At 42.7% G+C, this 18,074-nt stretch overlaps 1 protein-coding gene across 1 annotated transcript in view; it reads right to left on the bottom strand.

Moving 5' to 3' along the window:
- Positions 1-2,034: 2,034 nt before the first annotated feature.
- LOC129823069 (sodium channel protein type 4 subunit alpha-like) overlaps positions 2,035-18,074 on the bottom strand; it is a 229,769-nt gene continuing 213,729 nt past the window's right edge. Inside the window, exons 23-28 of the mRNA XM_055881786.1 lie at positions 14,256-14,528; positions 12,153-12,206; positions 11,783-11,920; positions 11,580-11,684; positions 10,834-11,104; positions 2,035-5,229 (exon numbers count right to left, since the gene is read on the bottom strand). Of these exons, the coding sequence (XP_055737761.1) occupies positions 3,977-5,229; positions 10,834-11,104; positions 11,580-11,684; positions 11,783-11,920; positions 12,153-12,206; positions 14,256-14,528 (2,094 nt within the window). The 3' untranslated portion in view covers positions 2,035-3,976. The remainder of the gene's footprint in view (positions 5,230-10,833; positions 11,105-11,579; positions 11,685-11,782; positions 11,921-12,152; positions 12,207-14,255; positions 14,529-18,074) is intronic.

Consider the following 18,074-nt stretch of genomic DNA (forward strand, 5'->3'; position numbering starts at 1 on the left):
ATAAAGACCTTTAGTGGGGAAAAACTCATTCTAATTGGCTGTGCCTGGCTCCCAGTGGGTGGATCTGGCTCCCAAGTGGGTTGGCCTATGCCCTCCCAGGCCCACCCATGGCTGTGCCCCTGCCCAGTCATGAAATCCATAGATTAAGGCCTAGTGAATTTATTTCAATTGACTGTTATATTTTGTTATATGATCTGTAGCTCAGTAAAATCATTTAAATTGTTCCATGTTGCGTTTTATATTTTTGTTCAGTATATTTATATGCTACAGCATAAATACTGCTTTCAAATTCGATTAGATTGAGCCCTAAAACAGGTTTACGGTCACTTTTGAATGTCTCCTTCTTGTTGCACATAGCAATATGCACAGTACAATGCAAATAGGCTTAAAGTCATTTCCTCTACTGTATTTAACATCTATACCTTTAATGTGAGTTTTTTTCAGCAGTTTCTGTATTGTTGGCCCTACCTCATGATTTGATTATTTTAGCTTGCCTAATTATGTCCCCTTCAATCTGTGTTTGAAAATAAATCAATGACCAATTTACTGTTGCCAGAATGAACCCAACTGAATCCAAATGACATTATCTCTTTTCAGGGTTGTTGGGACCATCTGCATTCTAGCCCTGGTGTGGTTTCTGTTTCAGCCAATCTTCCTTGTGTGACCATCCACTGGGCAAAAAGTGGTTGAATCAACGTTGTCTCCACATCATTTAAACACCGTTGAATCAATGTGGAAAACTCATTTTCAAAAAGTCATCAAAAAGTAAGGACATTTCTTTTTTTTTACCCAACTTTGAACCTAAATCCAATGAAATTGTGATTTTTTTTCTCGTGGAACAATACTTCTCTCCCCTATTTGACCTAGATATTTTATGTGTGTGTCTTGATATGTAGGCTATGTGTGCCGTTTTTAAATGTACACTATGTAGTTCTGTCCTTGAGCTGTTCTTGCTTATTAATATTCTGTATTATGTCATGTTTATTGTTCTGTGTGGACCCCAGGAAAGTAGCTACTGCTTTCGCAAGAGCTAATGGGGATACCAAATACCAATTCACGTTAGCTGACAACTCAACCAAATGTAAATCAAAACTAAATGTTGAACTGACATCTGTACCCAGTGGGCAGATAGAGACGTGACACTTACATATTTACAGACAGTAACCTACATCATAGGTTTCAAAGAACAGATAAAGCAACACCTCAACGCCTCTCCCCTATTTGACCTGGATAGTTTGTGTGTATGTATTCATATGTAGGCTACGTGTGCCTTTAAAAAAAGTTATGTCCTTGAGCTGTTCTTGTCTATTAATGTTCTGTATTATGTCATGTTTCATGTTGTGTGTGGACCCTAGGAATAGTAGCTGCTGCTTTTGCAATATCTAATGGGGACCTTAATAAAATACCAAAAATACCAAATACAACTTGAGTTCATGTTCTCAGAAGCAGGGTGGCAGCGTAGCCTAGTGGTTAGAGTGTTGGACTAGTAGCCGAAAGGTTGCAAGTTCAAATCCCCGAGCTGACAAGGTACAAATCTGTCATTCTGCCCCTGAACAGGCAGTTAACCCACTGTTCCTAGGCTGTCATTGAAAACAAGATTTTGTTCTTAACTGACTTGCCTAGTTAAATAAATACAATTTAAAAAATGTTTTATGTTCTGAGCTACTGTAGCATGATGCTGCATTCCTTCTGCATGCCAAGTCCCAACGTCTTCTTCATGCTGCGCCATCATACTACAATCTATCGCATTCTTCTCAATATAATGTCACACTCATTTGGCAAAATAAAGACTGCTTGCATAATACTGTACCACATGCCAGACCTGCATTCAAATAGTATCTGTTTTCTTTCAAATCCGTTGAGCGTTTGATTGTGCCTGGATTGGGGTTGAGTTTACCCTTTTGGGACTCTCTCAATTAGTTCCATTACGCCAGAAAAGCTCAATCGCGCACAGTTAAAGTATTTGAAAGAAAATAATATTTTTACCTGGGTCTGCCACATAAATTACTCTGAAATCAAAAGAATAATCAATGATATTGTAGGCTTTCTCTTTTATTTCACAGGAGGTCGTTATCTTATATACAGAGAGAGGCATGTGTTTGCAAAGTACAAAAAATATTTAAACTGAAAGTACTAAAATGTATTTATAAATAATATTTACTGCAATGTGGGCTTTACTGAGGCACTGCATTGTGGTTGAGCAGTGAGAAATGTAAAGCCATTATCTACTGACTGCTGAGAAGATGCCTGTTGTAGGCTACTGCATTTATGACAGTTTATAAGAATGAAAAAAAAAAACATTTTCTGTTCATGTCTTGGATGTTTTTCTGATGAAGCAGCTCTTGTTATGAGGAAAACAGTACATTTATGACAGAGATGTGCTGAGTTTACTTTTCACCATGATGTTTTTGTGTAAAAATGTTCCCCCCCTTAACAACAAATAGGACCGCACCGAGTTTTAAACACTTTCCCCAATGTTCCCGATTCAAAGCATGCAATCAGAAATCTCTTTAGAAAATCCTCGTAGACACTGATAAATAGCAGTGTGATCCCAGTCACTCATCCATGGCATCTAATGGGGCAACGATGTAGGTAGAGATCCATTTAGAAACAGGACAGGGGTACTGTATATACCAGGCACACACTGGATCTATTGCTACAGAAAACAGCCCTTCAACACACCTGCAACCATAACATGAAAACATACAGTATATCATATTAAAGTTGAGCGGTGTCTTTTTATTCTATTCTAGTGGAATAGAAACTAGATGTACCGGTATCAGTCCTACAGTGGAGAGTAGTCTATGGGTAACCAAGAGAAGCTGAATGGTCTGTAGAGATCAAGCAACAACAAAAAATGCTGTACAAACTTTTACACTTTTGTCTGAAAAATAATTAACTTAAAAGTAGCAAATTACTGCTAAACACAGTTTCTGCAAAATACTGTAGAGAAATTATAGCTGTTACTTGTCTATACGATGCATTCAAAACATGCAAAACAAATACTCTAAATAATAAATAAATAGGACGATTATCCATCCGTCTAATAGTGAATAGGATCTCTGATGCTCATAAAATATGCAGCCAATTTGGGCAGTTTAAGTCCATCTCTTTATGGAGAAAAGAAACATCTGTCAATCTTAACCATGAGATGTAGGTTTGATTGTCACATACTGATCTTGGTTACTGAATTGCTTCTTAGCTTTGTGTAACTAAGACCAGATCGTTATGAATGAAAAATTAACTAATATGCAGGGACCCCGGGATATTTTTACATGTAAACGCAAGAGCAAAAATGCTAAAACAGTTCAAATACAGCGTTCTTTTAATGTGAAAAGTTATTACCTGCCCGTTCGTCTTGTTACAGTGTGGAAGTATTCCCTTTCATGGTAAGCGACTCCAATTCAGAAGAGGCCATGTTTTTTTTCTTACTCTAAAAATATCAAAAATAGTAATAATTGTACTGCTATGAAAGACTGGAAACATCAACAAAGTTATACTTTACTACGAAAAATTGTATCCCTTTGTTTTTTCTCCCACATCTCACAGTTATAAAACTGTTGATCATAAGGAATCACACCAATAATAGTAAGACCTTTAATGAACTCATACGGTCAGGCATACTTTGTAAATACTGATAAACTGTATTTATTTTAGTCTAATAAATGATTATTACATCAGTGATATAATTGTTGTGACCCTGCAGAGGTTATTCATGCATATTACCTGTGAAGCAAACTTGACATGAGCAGGGTCAATGGTCATCTAGGATTTACACACGCCCCCTTTGTGTACTCCCACAAAGCATGTTCACCAAAAATAAACAAATCATTTGCCTTTTCTCTATGAAAACCCCTAGCAGTTTCTCTGCACAACCACATGTACTAAACCAGGGTAATTTGAGCTATTTTACATTCGGTAAACAGCAACAACAACAAAAAATGTAAAAGAGAAAAAAAGCATTTCCTAGTCGGTGTTACAGAAATGTCTCGCGGTCTCTGTCGGGGGCAGGGCAATGTTCACTTAGGTCACTGTTCCTGGACTGTTCGAGAATTAAAACTTGGAAAAGTTCGCTAGTCGCCCGTGTGACGCTGTCGTAAGACGGTGGAGAGGAGGTGGAGGACAGGGTCTCCATCAGCTCCATCTCAGGCCCCCCGTAGTTCTCCTTGATCATGGAGGCTATGAGGCCCTCTTTCTCCGGGGCGGTGACCCTCTTGTCCGTGGAGCTTTGCGTCAGATTGATCTGCATTGATCTGTACATGAAGGAGGCTTGCTTCATCTGCCTCCGCAACAGGTGCCGGCGGTAGCACCTCTGGATGACAGCGGCGGACATGTCCTCCTGTTTGCGCCTCAGTGTGGTGGTGATAGGCTCGTAGGAGATCTTGGATGGGTTGGCCATCATGAATTTCTCCTCCATTTGCTGCTTAAGAGCATCCATCTCGCCCGACTCGCCCAACACACGCTTGGTGAAGGCAAACAGAATGTCCAGGCAGTGGATCTTGTCTCCACTGACCATGGGCAGGTCCATGGAGATCAGCTTGATTTTGTTAGGCTTGCCAATGCGCAGTGGCTCCGACAGTGTGTCGGCAAAGTCTGACAGCTTGGCGTACTCGATGAACTGCGTGGCCTCTGGGTCGAACTTCTCCCACACCTCATAGAACATCTCAAAGTCGTCCTCACTCAGCGGCTCGGTGCTCTCCTCTGTGGCCACGCTGAAGTTCTCCAGGATGATGGCGATGTACATGTTGACCACGATGAGGAAGGAGATGATGATGTAGGTGACGAAGAAGGTGATGCCCACCGAGGGGTTGCCACAGTTGCCCCTGGCATTGGTGCCTGTGTGGACGAGGTTGGGGTTGCACTCTTCCGGAGAGTTGTTGAGGATTGGGCTGAGCAGGCCGTCCCAGCCCGCTGACGTGGTGATCTGGAATAGGCAGATCATACTATTGCCGAACGTCTCGAAGTTGAACATGTCGTCGATGCCCGCCTGCTTCTTGACATAGGCAAAGTTGGCCATGCCAAAGATGGCATATATGAACATGACCAGAAAGAGCAGGAGGCCGATGTTGAACAGGGCGGGAAGGGACATCATTAAGGCAAAGAGTAAGGTCCTTATTCCTTTGGCTCCGCGGATGAGTCGAAGTACTCGTCCGATCCTGGCCAATCGAATGACTCGGAACAGTGTCGGCGACACAAAGTACTTCTCTATGATGTCAGCGAGAACGATACCTGGAAGATAGGGGGAAAAACATGAGATCTCTGTACTTCTAATTAGACCATCATTAACAGTAAGGCTAGCTCTTTCCTACACTACACATGCAATATCTTATGGAATTAGGTTGACTATTGGTAACCAGGAGTATATTAGGCTGAAGGACAGAGTCTCCCTGCTATCACCATTAAGCTTCCATCTTCTTCATGTCAATTCTAGCTTCCCCAAACCCATTCACCAATGAGATCATGATAAAGGCTTCCACTATTACTGTGTCTGCCTGCCTTCAAATGACATTCAAGTTGCCTCCAATCGCTCTCACCTCCACGACCACTTTACCATCTGTCCCTGATTTGTGACCCTCCTCTCCCATGGACCAGGAAGGTCGCACCTGAGTTATTGATTGTGGAGTGGGGTTGGGAGTCACCCTTTGGAGCCATACGTTAAGCCCCCAGCCCCCCACCAACCACCAACCACAACCTCTGATGCAGCACTTCAATCATGCCCAAATCACCCCCGCTGACAACCCTGATTGCTACAATTACCTTCACCTCAACAGAGGCATCCTTGCCCACGCATGTAATTTAGCATGGGGACGGCTACTTAGCCCTTTGGTTTGTTTTAGTTCCCCATCAGGGCCATAAAGAACATACATGTGCCCCTGATTCATCAGATAGTAGCCCCACTTACTATCAATGACTTGATTGACATGATAGATAACCTTGCCAAATGGATACAAAATCTTGGATGCCAGAGGTGATGGCCAAGGTATATTGCAAAACACAATTAAGGTTCTGAAATGTGTTCTTCAGGTATGACTTATTGTTTAGAACTAAACAGCAATCTTATCCAGAGCGACTTACAGTAGTTCCCTCTAAGCCGCATGCGTGTGCGGGTACTAGCCCTGAGACTACCGAGTAGCTCCCCCGGGACTGCCTCGCAGAAATATCAGCCCACCGAGAGAAGCACGAGATTGAATTTCACTCAACTTTCTAGAGCAGTGTTCACCAACCGGTCGATTGCGATCGACTGGTCGATCTCCAACGCATTCCTAGTCGATCACTAAACATTTCTGTAAAACTGTTGGCAGTAGGTGCACCCGATTCAGCTACCCTGTGAGATTTCAAAACGTTTAAAACCATGACTAGAGAGAGACTGTCAACGAATACAGCAATGAGATGCTGTTTTTATAAGTGAGTTCATGTTTAAGTTCTTACTCAGCACTGTCAACACTTTGCATCCAACACTTTAATAAACCATAAAATACACTTTCTTCCTGTTTCCACTCAGCGCTACAACAAGCACTGCAGCAGTAATGAAGGAGGAGGAAAGTGTATCTATAGGCTTGCGTTGTTGTTATTATTACCGTTTGGGTCTTTTTTATTATCGAGGAATATTTCACTTTCTCTGTTCATCGGAGTAATAACATGAATTTGTGCATGAGGCAGAAATAATGCGGTGCGACTCGAGTTTTGCCATCAGCTGGAAGACGGTGTCCCTTTTTGGTCAGTGTCAGTGGAGGAAAGGGAGAGAGGAGGGACGTTAAGAGGTGGACCCTCAGTCTGCTCTCTCCCTCCACTGAGACTGACCATCAGCCCAGTAAAATAAAAATAAAATTATTTAAAGGTCACTCAGCTGTGATTCACAAGTAATACATCAATGGATCTATTACTGGCGTGATCATATAGTCTACCTCAAATTTTGAAATATAACTTTAAAAATGGCCTGAACAACAATGCATTGGCAGGGCAATTCAAGCAAAGCCAATATGCTGTGATAATGTATTGGGCCTTTGGCTTACTGCACAAACATCATTGCTACAGTATTGTTTTTAATTGGTTAATGTTGCATATGCTTACGTTTTTTAAGTCATGTTAAAAAAAATCAGAGTGGTAGATCTTGGCAATTGACTCAGTGATCAAAGACTCAAAGTGATCTTGACTCACTTAACGTGGCAATTGTGATCGAATCAACGCAACAGTAGCCACGTTCAATGCAACATACCAAAACAAAACAAACTATGCAAACTAAACAAAACAAACTAAGAGATTTTGTTGTAGGCAGAAAGCATCGGATTTTATTGCATTGACATGTACTACTCAGCCCGTACTCTACCGAGACCGGTGCGGCATAAACAATCAGAGCTACAGTAGGCCTATATGCAAATAGACAATTGCCATACATGGATCTGTGCAATTTTCTTTGAACTGGACTGTGTTCACATCATGAGCGGTTGTGAGTAGATGCGCTTGTTTTGAGATAAAAGCGAGACCTGCATGTAGCCACTTGAGCACATTTTGTTCATATCCTTTGCTACTTAGTGAGTTATTAGCTCAGTTATAGATCATTTGTAGTCAGCAATAGGAGAGCGATTGCTTCCTACAAGAGCAGAAAACGTGTACATTTCTCTTTGAAAAGAGAGTCAGGTAAAGAGTTATTTTTTGTCTTAAAGGGGCAGTGTTGTATTTTGAGGCAGGCTTTAATAAGCTAAGTAGCCAATAGCCAGAGGGAAGCATAATTTGTCTGATTCACTCTAATAATGGTATGGTAAAATGTATGCATTTTATTTGGTAAAGTGATTTATTGCATTAAACAACACAACAACACTTTCAGTCACCTCCTTGTCTGAAGGACGAGTGGATAAACAGGTTCATGTCAAGGCCTGCATGTTTTTTTTCCAAAGATCTCATGGAATGTAGGCCTACATTGAACACCACCCATTGGCTGCTACTGTAGACAAACTAGCTATTTCCATGTTAAAATGTAATGTGATGCATTTTCTCCATTGTTTTTTATGGTAAGCCACTCTGGTAGGCCTCCATTATGATCAAATAGCCACAGTAGCCTACATGGCCACAGTAAAACTGTAACTTAAAGCGGGTACAGCCTCAGTGTTCACAGTAAAACTGTAACTTAAAGCGGGTACAGCCTCAGTGTTCACAGTAAAACTGTAACTTAAAGCGGGTACAGCCTCAGTGTTCACAGTAAAACAGTAACTTAAAGCGGGTACAGCCTCAGTGTTCACAGTAAAACTGTAACTTAAAGCGGGTACAGCCTCAGTGTTCACAGTAAAACTGTAACTTAAAGCGGGTACAGCCTCAGTGTTCACAGTAAACGCAAGCTGGAAGTTGCACAGAATTTTCACAACGTTCAAGTTTGCACTCACCAGACCTAAAATTTGCTCAGTGATAAATAAAATGAGAGGGAACATTGCCCATAACGCTAGCGTTACAACACCAGGCACTACCAACTGAGCTACATGGGAAATCTGTCAATATAATATTTCTTTGTAAATTTGAAGGTCCCAAGCTAAATGTCATTATCTGTGTATGGGCCAGCTAGTGACTTGGAATGCCTTGCTTATAGGCAAACAACCAAGGTCATGAGTTCAACTGTATCACCCAAGGATGTTGACCTGCCACAGCTGCATTAGACGAGAACTGCAGTGCCTTCGGAAAGTATTCAGACCCCTTGACTTTTTCCACATTTTGTTATGTAACAGCCTTCTTCTAAAATCGATTAAAATAAAAAATCCTCATCAGTCTGCACACAATACCCCATAATGACAAAGCGAACAGGTTTTTAGAAATTTTAGCAAAGAAAATTAAATATAAAAACAAAAATACCTTATTTACATAAGTATTCAGACCCTTTGCTATGAGACTTAAAATTGAGCTTAGGTGCATACTGTTTCCACTGATCATCCTTGAGATGTTTCTACAACTTGATTGGAGTCCACCTGTGGTAAATTCAATTGACTGGACATGATTTGGAAAAGCACATACCTGTCTATATAAGGTCCCACAGTTGACAGTGCACGTCAGAGCAAAAACCAAGCCAAAGGGTCGAAGGAATAGTTCGTAGAGCTCAGAGACAGGATTGTGTCAAGGCACAGATCTGGGGAAGGGTACCAAAACATTTCTGCAGCATTGAAGGTCCCCAAGAACACAGTGGCCTGCATCATTCTTAAATGGAAGAAGTTTGGAACCACCAAACACTCTTCCTAGAGTGGCCAAACTGAGCAATCAGGGGAGAAGGGCCTTGGTCAGGCAGGTGACCGAGCACCCGATGGTCACTCTGACAGAGCTCTAGAGTTCTGTGGAGATGGAAAAGCCTTCGAGAAGGACGACCATCTCTGCATCACTCCACCAATCATGCCTTTATAGTAGTGGCCAGGCGGAAGCCACTCCTCAGTAAAAGGCACATGTCAGCCCACTTGGAATTTGCAAAAAGGCACCTTAAAGACTCTCAAACCATGAGAAACAATATTCTCTGGTCAGATGAAACTAAGATTGAACTCTTTAGCCTGAATGCCAAGCATCACGTCTGTAGGAAACCTGGCACCATCCCTACCGTGAGGCATGGTGGTGGCAGCATCATGCTGTGGGGATGTTTTTCAGCAGCAGGGACTGGGATTCTTGTCTCCCTCCTGGGAGACAAAGATGTACGGAGCAAAGTACAGAGAGATCCTTGATGAAAACCTGCTCCAGAGCGCTAAGGACCTCAGACTGGGGCGACGGTTCACCTTCCAACAGGAAAAGGACACTAAGCACACAGCCAAGACAAAGCAGGAGTGGGTTCGGGACAAGTCTCTGAATGTCCTTGAGTGGCCCAGCCAGAGCCTGGACTTGAACCCGATCGAACATCTCTGGAGAGACCTGAAAATAGCTGTGCTATCCTCTCAACCTGACGGAGCTTGAGTATCTCCAGAGAAGAATGGTAGAAACTCCCCAAATATAGGTGTACCAAGCTTGTAGAGTCATACCCAAGAAGACTCGAGGCTGTAATCGCTGCCAAAGGTGCTTCAACAAAGTACTGAGTAAAGGATCTAAATACTTATGTAAATGTGATATTTATGTTTTTAAACATTTCTAAAACCAGTTTTTGCTTTGTCGTTATGTGGTATTGTGTGTAGATTGATGAGGAAGGAAAACTATTTAATCAACTTTAGAATAAGGCTGTAACATAACAAAATGTGGAAAAAGTGAAGGGGTCTGAATACTTTCCGAATGCACCGTACATACCGATAGCCATACATCAGCTACACATAGCAACCATATTTCAGTTTAACTGCCAGTTAACAGACCCATGCAATTACATCGCAATGAGCATCATTGAAAACCCCTGATTATTTATTACATTTTTTGGTACTTTTTACCTCTTTTTTTTCCCCAATTGGTAGTTACAGTTATGTCCCATCACTGCAACTCCCGTACGGACTCGGGAGAGGCGTCTGTCGAGAGCCATGCGTCCTCCATAACATGTTACCCTGCCAAGCCGCACTGCTTCTTGACACACTGCTCGCTTAACCAGGAAGCCAGCCGCACCAATGTGTCGGCGGAAACACCGTACAGCTGGCGACCCAAGTCAACTTGCATGCGCCCGGCTCGCCATAAGGACTCGCTAGAGCGCGATGGGACAAGGACATCCCGGTCGGCTTAAGCCGGACGATGCTGGGCCAATTGTGCACCGCCTCATGGATCTCACAGCCGGCTGCGACACAGCCTATGATCAAACCCGGGTCTGTGGTGACGCCTCTAGCACTGCGATGCAGTGCCTTAGACCGCTGCGCCACTTGGGAGGCAGACCCCTGATTTATTAAGCCCAAGCAACAAACTCACCAACGATGGAGAGGATGACCACTACAAAGTCGAAGATGTTCCAGCCAATGGTGAAGAAGTAGCAGCGTAGCGCCACGATCTTGATGAGGCACTCGCAGGAGAAGATGATGATGAAGGCCAGGTTGATTTTGTTGAGGATGTACTCCATGCGGGCCGGCTGCTCGTCCGTCTCCACCATCATGGTAATCATGTTGAGCAGGATGAGGACCATGATGATGATGTCGAATGCTTGCTTGCCCACCAGGTCGAAGAAGAAGCCCTGCACTTGGTTCTGGGAGAAGAGAGGTAGTGAGTAATAGGTGTTATTTTGAAATGCAAGAGGCTTATGCACTAAGGTGAAGAAATTTGAAAGAATAGGAAACTTTTTTAGTGATTGAACTTTTGTTATATGTATTTTTTTAACTATCCTGCCCAATACTTCGAAAAAAAGTTACATATTTTTTTACATTTATTTTTACATATTTTTATTTCACCTTTAATTAACCAGGTAAGCTAGTTGAGAACAAGTTCTCATTTACAACTAATTTACAACTATCCCTATAAGATCCAGAAATACCAGTCATTGGAACACAAGAGGCTTATGCACTAAAGGGCAAAGAAAATAAAAGGAATAGTTCCCTTTTTTGGAGGTTTTAACTTATTTTCTACTTACCTGGCATGTTATCAAAATAAGCTAAAAGTTCCAAAAAAGTTAACTATCCCTTTAATTAGATCAAGAAAATAGGGTTCAATTAGCTCCAGCTCACCAATGGCCTTGGAATTGGTTTCTGAGGCTTTTTAGACCCTAGCTTCTTCATGGCATTGTAGTACTTTTTCTGTTCCTCTGTCATGAAGATGTCTTGCCCACCTAAGTAAAGAGACATCCCGTTTCTGTTATTTTCACTGTGAAAATAACCCCATTTTTTAAAAGTTCATGGCATTTGTTGGCCATGATGGTTTTGATACTTATCTTTCGTTTCTGCTGGTTGAAGTTGTCGATGATGACGCCAATGAAGAGGTTAAGGGTGAAGAAGGAGCCAAAGATTATGAAAATGACGAAGTATAGGTACATGTACATGTTGACCTCTCTGATAGGCTGTTCGTCCACCTAGTGGAGCCAGAGAAAAACCATGTTAGGACAATACACTGTTCACCTACATTTTATCAGTTGAAAACTGGTAAATGTTATGGTGGTATTACATCAAGGTATGATTATGACAACAAAAAATACTTTCAAATTTCAAATATTTTTTAAGACAGTCTTATATAGGCTTTATGATGGAACATTCAAATGTTAAATCATGTAATACAAAACAAGTACATTGACGTTTAATACTTACAGCACGAGAATCCACTGCTGCATACATGATCTCCATCCAGCCTTTGAATGTAGCCTTGGAACAAAGGACATGAACGACAATGAGCATGTGCCACCATCAACTTCAATGAGCATGTGCCACCATCAACTTCAATGAGCATGTGCCACCATCAACTTCAATGAGCATGTGCCACTATCAACTTCAATGAGCATGTGCCACCATCAACTTCAATGAGCATGTGCCACTATCAACTTCAATGAGCATGTGCCACCATCAACTTCAATGAGCATGTGCCACTATCAACTTCAATGAGCATGTGCCACCATCAACTTCAATGAGCATGTGCCACTATCAACTTCAATGAGCATGTGCCACTATCAACTTCAATGAGCATGTGCCACCATCAACTTCAATGAGCATGTGCCACTATCAACTTCAATGAGCATGTGCCACCATCAACTTCAATGAGCATGTGCCACTATCAACTTCAATGAGCATGTGCCACTATCAACTTCAATGAGCATGTGCCACTATCAACTTCAATGAGCATGTGCCACTATCAACTTCAATGAGCATGTGCCACTATCAACTTCAATGAGCATGTGCCACTATCAACTTCAATGAGCATGTGCCACTATCAACTTCAATGAGCATGTGCCACTATCAACTTCAATGAGCATGTGCCACTATCAACTTCAATGAGCATGTGCCACTATCAACTTCAATGAGCATGTGCCACTATCAACTTCAATGAGCATGTGCCACTATCAACTTCAATGAGCATGTGCCACTATCAACTTCAATGAGCATGTGCCACTATCAACTTCAATGAGCATGTGCCACTATCAACTTCAATGAGCATGTGCCACTATCAACTTCAATGAGCATGTGCCACTATCATCACTATATAAACGCATACATAGGAGCATTATTTTAAAATGAAAACGATATATGCTTGTATTTCTATATGACAGAGTGTGGGTATCTATTCTTCCTATGATATGGTTTTGTCATCAACCATTAAACAGAAGAACCCCCCTCAAAAAACAAAAACATACAGTCTCTACAAAATAAATACTGGCCATGTGCCATGTTAGAGCTGAGATGTTCTGAATGGCAGTGGAAAGGATTTATATGTGCTTCCTCCTGACCGCATGGAGTGTCTTTCTAGACGGAGGAAGAAGGAGAGTGAGCGGTGTGCCCTACTTCATCACAAGTGAGTTCTTATCAGTGAGAAATCACGGCGGTGGGTCTTTTCGCCTTGGTTACTGGTTATTATTGGCTTTTGTGAATGACTGAGGGTCAGACTGTTTCCAGATGCAAATGGGGAAGTTAGAATGAAGGGAAATCACAAGAAGGTGATGAAAAGGAGCTAAGTGAATTGTTGCTAGGCACCCACACCAAGTAAGTTAAAGCGAAGAATGAAGTGCATGCACTTGCTTAGCACAACATTCTCTGTAATGGCCTCCATCGCTGCTAAAAGCATAACATTCTCTGTAATGGCTTCCATCGCTGCTAAAAGCACAACATTCTCTGTAATGGCTTCCATCGCTGCTAAAAGCACAACATTCTCTGTAATGGCTTCCATCGCTGCTAAAAGCACAACATTCTCTGTAATGGCCTCCATCGCTGCAAAAAGCACAACATTCACTGTAATGGCTTCCCTCGCTGCTAAAAGCACAACATTCTCTGTAATGGCCTCCATCGCTGCTAAAAGCACAACATTCTCTGTAATGGCCTCCATCGCTGCTAAAAGCATAACATTCTCTAATAGCCTCCATCGCTGCTAAAAGCACAACATTCTCTGTAATGGCTTCCATCGCTGCTAAAAGCACAACATTCTCTGTAATGGCTTCCATCGCTGCTAAAAGCACAACATTCTCTGTAATGGCCTCCATCGCTGCTAAAAGCATAACATTCTTTGTAATGGCCTCCATCGCTGCTAAAAGCACAACATTCTCTGTAATGGCTTCCATCGCTGCTAAAAATAAAAGCTTGCTACTTGTTGATCGATTCGGGGATCTCTGGACAGGCACGGTGGGCAGCGTAAAAAAGTATGAGCGAGGAAAGAACGTCTCAAACTGAGAAAAACTAAAAGAAAAGGGGGAAAAAAGTCCAACTCACAACTTGTAAGAGGGCAAGGTAACCGGCGCCCACGTTGTCGAAGTTGACCTTGACTCTGGTCCAGTAGAACTGCGTGTCGTTCATGGCCAGGCAGTCGGTCTTGTTGTTGACCATGGACACATTGTGGATGTAGCCCGTCAGGTTGACGCAGCGTCCGTACTTGCCGGCGAACAGATTGACCCCCATGATGCTGAAGATGAGCCAGAAGATCAGGCACACCAGCAGTACGTTCATGATGGACGGGATGGCGCCGATCAGGGCGTTTACGACAACCTGTCGCCATGGAAACACACACGTCAGTGTCCATCTGCCCCCATCTGCTTTCACATGACACACTCCATACATGATGCCAGTAACTTAATCAGAGAAACTCATACCAGTGTGCACATGCTTGTGGTTCACTTACTCTAAGTGCTTGCCCAACCCACCCCCAAAACACGAAGTATATATATATATATATATATATATATATATATATATATATATATATATATATATATATATATATATATATATATATATATATCAAACTATTCAAACACACTTTGTAGAATAATCCCACCACCCTTAAAAAATATCACATTTCCAAAATTCATGGAAACTGGCAAATGAGATTAAGAATGTTTGTTTGTCTCATATTCAATCACGAGCAGCAGCAACTTTTTAAACTATCCTGGTAATCTTAAAGTGCTAGACTAGAGGAACAGGAGGGTAGTGTGCAGAGCTAGGAGTTCCTGAGTGTCACTGCTCTAATAGAACGAGTGGATATTGGGGTTTAGCCCTGCACATCCCTTAAGGTGTCACAAAGAAATCTGCTGCTCACTCACTCACTCCTCTGTATACTGTAGCCGGGCTGCACTTCCACTTCGCGTTTCCCACTGAGGAGCAGACCCAGACGTTTTCAAGCAGCGTGACGCCTAATCCCATTTGCCAGATTTACAGTGGAGGAGAGCAGCGAGCTCGGCGGACATCAGCCCCCCCACTTCCGACAGCATGCAAATTTCATGGGCAGGAATTCAAATTCATTCCAGTGGATGTCAGGGGAAATTATATACATATTAAAGGGCTACAAGCTAGGTTGACAGCTGTTGACTTAAACTAACACTGTGCAACAGGAGGGAACAATAGCCCAAAATCTTAACTTCAGTGTGCATGAACTGTTCGAGGGGATTTAAGGATGTGTTTGAGGGAATGAATAATGATTAAGGAAATGTTACAGGATAAACATTAATCTGAATATCTGAACACAGAAATGCATGTAAGAGAATGTGATAAGAAAATCAACCGCTTAAACAAATAGCAAGGAGATTTATATTAATACTGCCACAGGTGAGAAACAACTTGTAAAGTAATATCACAGACAGGTAAAGATGTGAGAAAGGATAGAAAGATTGGAATGAGATAATGGAAATGCTACATACTAAGTGTATGGAGTATGTACAGTTGAAGTCTGAAGTTTACATACACCTTAGCCAAATACACTGCTCAAAAAAATAAAGGGAACACTTAAACAACACAATGTAACTCCAAGTCAATCACACTTCTGTGAAATCAAACTGTCCACTTAGGAAGCAACACTGATTGACAATAAATTTCACATCCTGTTGTGCAAATGGAATAGACAAAAGGTGGAAATTATAGGCAATTAGTAAGACACCCCCAAAAAGGGAATGGTTCTGTAGGTGGTGACCACACACCACTTCTCAGTTCCTATGCTTCCTGGTTGATGTTTTGGTCACTTTTGAATGCTGGCGGTGCTTTCACTCTAGTGGTAGCATGAGACGGAGTCTACAACCCACACAAGTTGCTCAGGTAGTGCAGCTCATCCAGGATGGCAACATCAATGCGAGCTGTGGCAAAAAGGTTTGTTGTGTCTGTCAGTGTAGTGTCCAGAGCATGGAGGCGCTACCAGGAGACAGGCCAGTACATCAGGAGACGTGGAGGAGGCCGTAGGAGGGCAACAACCCAGCAGCAGGACCGCTACCTCCGCCTTTGTGCAAGGAGGTGCACTGCCAGAGCCCTGCAAAATGACCTCCAGCAGGCCACAAATGTGCATGTGTCTGCTCAAACGGTCAGAAACAGACTCCATGAGGGTGGTATGAGGGCCCGACATCCACAGGTGGGGGTTGTACTTACAGCCCAACACCGTGCAGGACGTTTGGCATTTGCCAGAGAACAACAAGATTGGCAAATTCGCCACTGGCGCACAGGGCTCCTCACAGATGAAAGCAGGTTCACACTGAGCACATGAGCACATGTGACAGACGTGACAGAGTCTGGAGACGCCGTGGAGAACGTTCTGCTGCCTGCAACATCCTCCAGCATGACCGGTTTGGTGGTGGGTCAGTCATGGTGTGGGGTGGCATTTCTTTGTGGGGCCGCACAGCCCTCCATGTGCTCGCCAGAGGTAGCCTGACTGCCATTAGGTACCGAGATGAGATCCTCAGACCCCTTGTGAGACCATATGCTGACACATGCACATTTGTGGCCTGCTGGAGGTCATTTTGCAGGGCTCTGGCAGTGCACCTCCTTGCACAAAGGCGGAGGTAGCGGTCCTGCTGCTGGGTTGTTGCCCTCCTAAGCTCTCCTCCACGTCTCCTGATGTACTGGCCTGTCTCCTGGTAGCGCCTCCATGCTCTGGACACTACACTGACAGACACAACAAACCTTTTTGCCACAGCTCGCATTGATGTGCCATCCTGGATGAGCTGCACTACCTGAGCCACTTGTGTGGGTTGTAGACTCCGTCCCATGCTACCACTAGAGTGAAAGCACCGCCAGCATTCAAAAGTGACCAAAACATCAGCCAGGAAGCATAGGAACTGAGAAGTGGTCTGTGGTCACCACCTGTAGAACCATTCCTTTTTTGGGGGTGTCTTACTAATTGCCTATAATTTCCACCTTTTGTCTATTCCATTTGCACAACAGCATGTGAAATTTATTGTCAATCAGTGTTGCTTCCTAAGTGGACAGTTTGATTTCACAGAAGTGTGATTTACTTGGAGTTACATTGTGTTGTTTAAGTGTTCACTTTATTTTTTTGAGCAGTGTACATTTAAACTCAGTTTCACAATTCCTGACATTTAATCCAAGTAAAAATTCCCTGTTTTAGGTCAGTTAGGATCATCACTTTATTTTAAGAATGTGAAATGTCAGAATAATAGTAGAGAAAATGAATTATTTCAGCTTTAATTTTTAGCATCACATTCCCAGTGGGTCAGAAGTTTACATACACTCAATTAATATTTGGTAGCATTGCCTATAAATTGTTTAACTTGGGTCAAACGTTTCAGGTAGCCTTCCACAAGCTTCCCACAATAAGTTGGGTGAATTTGGGCCCATTCCTCCTGACAGAGCTGGTGTAACTGAGTCAGGTTTGTAGGCCTCCTTGCTCGCACATGCTTTTCAGTTCTGCCCACAAATATCTATAGGATTGAGGTCAGGGCTTTGTGATGGCCACTCCAATACCTTGACTTTGTTGTCCTTAAGCCATTTTGCCACAACTATGGAAGTATGCTTGGGGTCATTGTCCATTTGGAAGACCCCTTTGCAACCAAACTTTAACTACCTGACTGATGTCTTGAGATGTTGCTTCAATATATCCACATCATTTTCCCACCGCATTATTCTATCTATTTTGTGAAGTGCAACAGTCCCTCCTGCAGCAAAGCACCCCCACAACATGATGCTGCCAGCCCCGTGCTTCACGGTTGGGACATTGTTCTTCGGCTTGCAAGCATCCCTCTTTTTTCTCCAAACATAACGATGGTCATTATGGCAAAACATTTTTGTTTCATCAGACCAGAGGACATTTCTCCA

Source organism: Salvelinus fontinalis, chromosome 25 (genome assembly GCF_029448725.1).
Source record: "Salvelinus fontinalis isolate EN_2023a chromosome 25, ASM2944872v1, whole genome shotgun sequence".
In the NCBI taxonomy this organism is placed as follows: Eukaryota; Metazoa; Chordata; class Actinopteri; order Salmoniformes; family Salmonidae; genus Salvelinus; species Salvelinus fontinalis.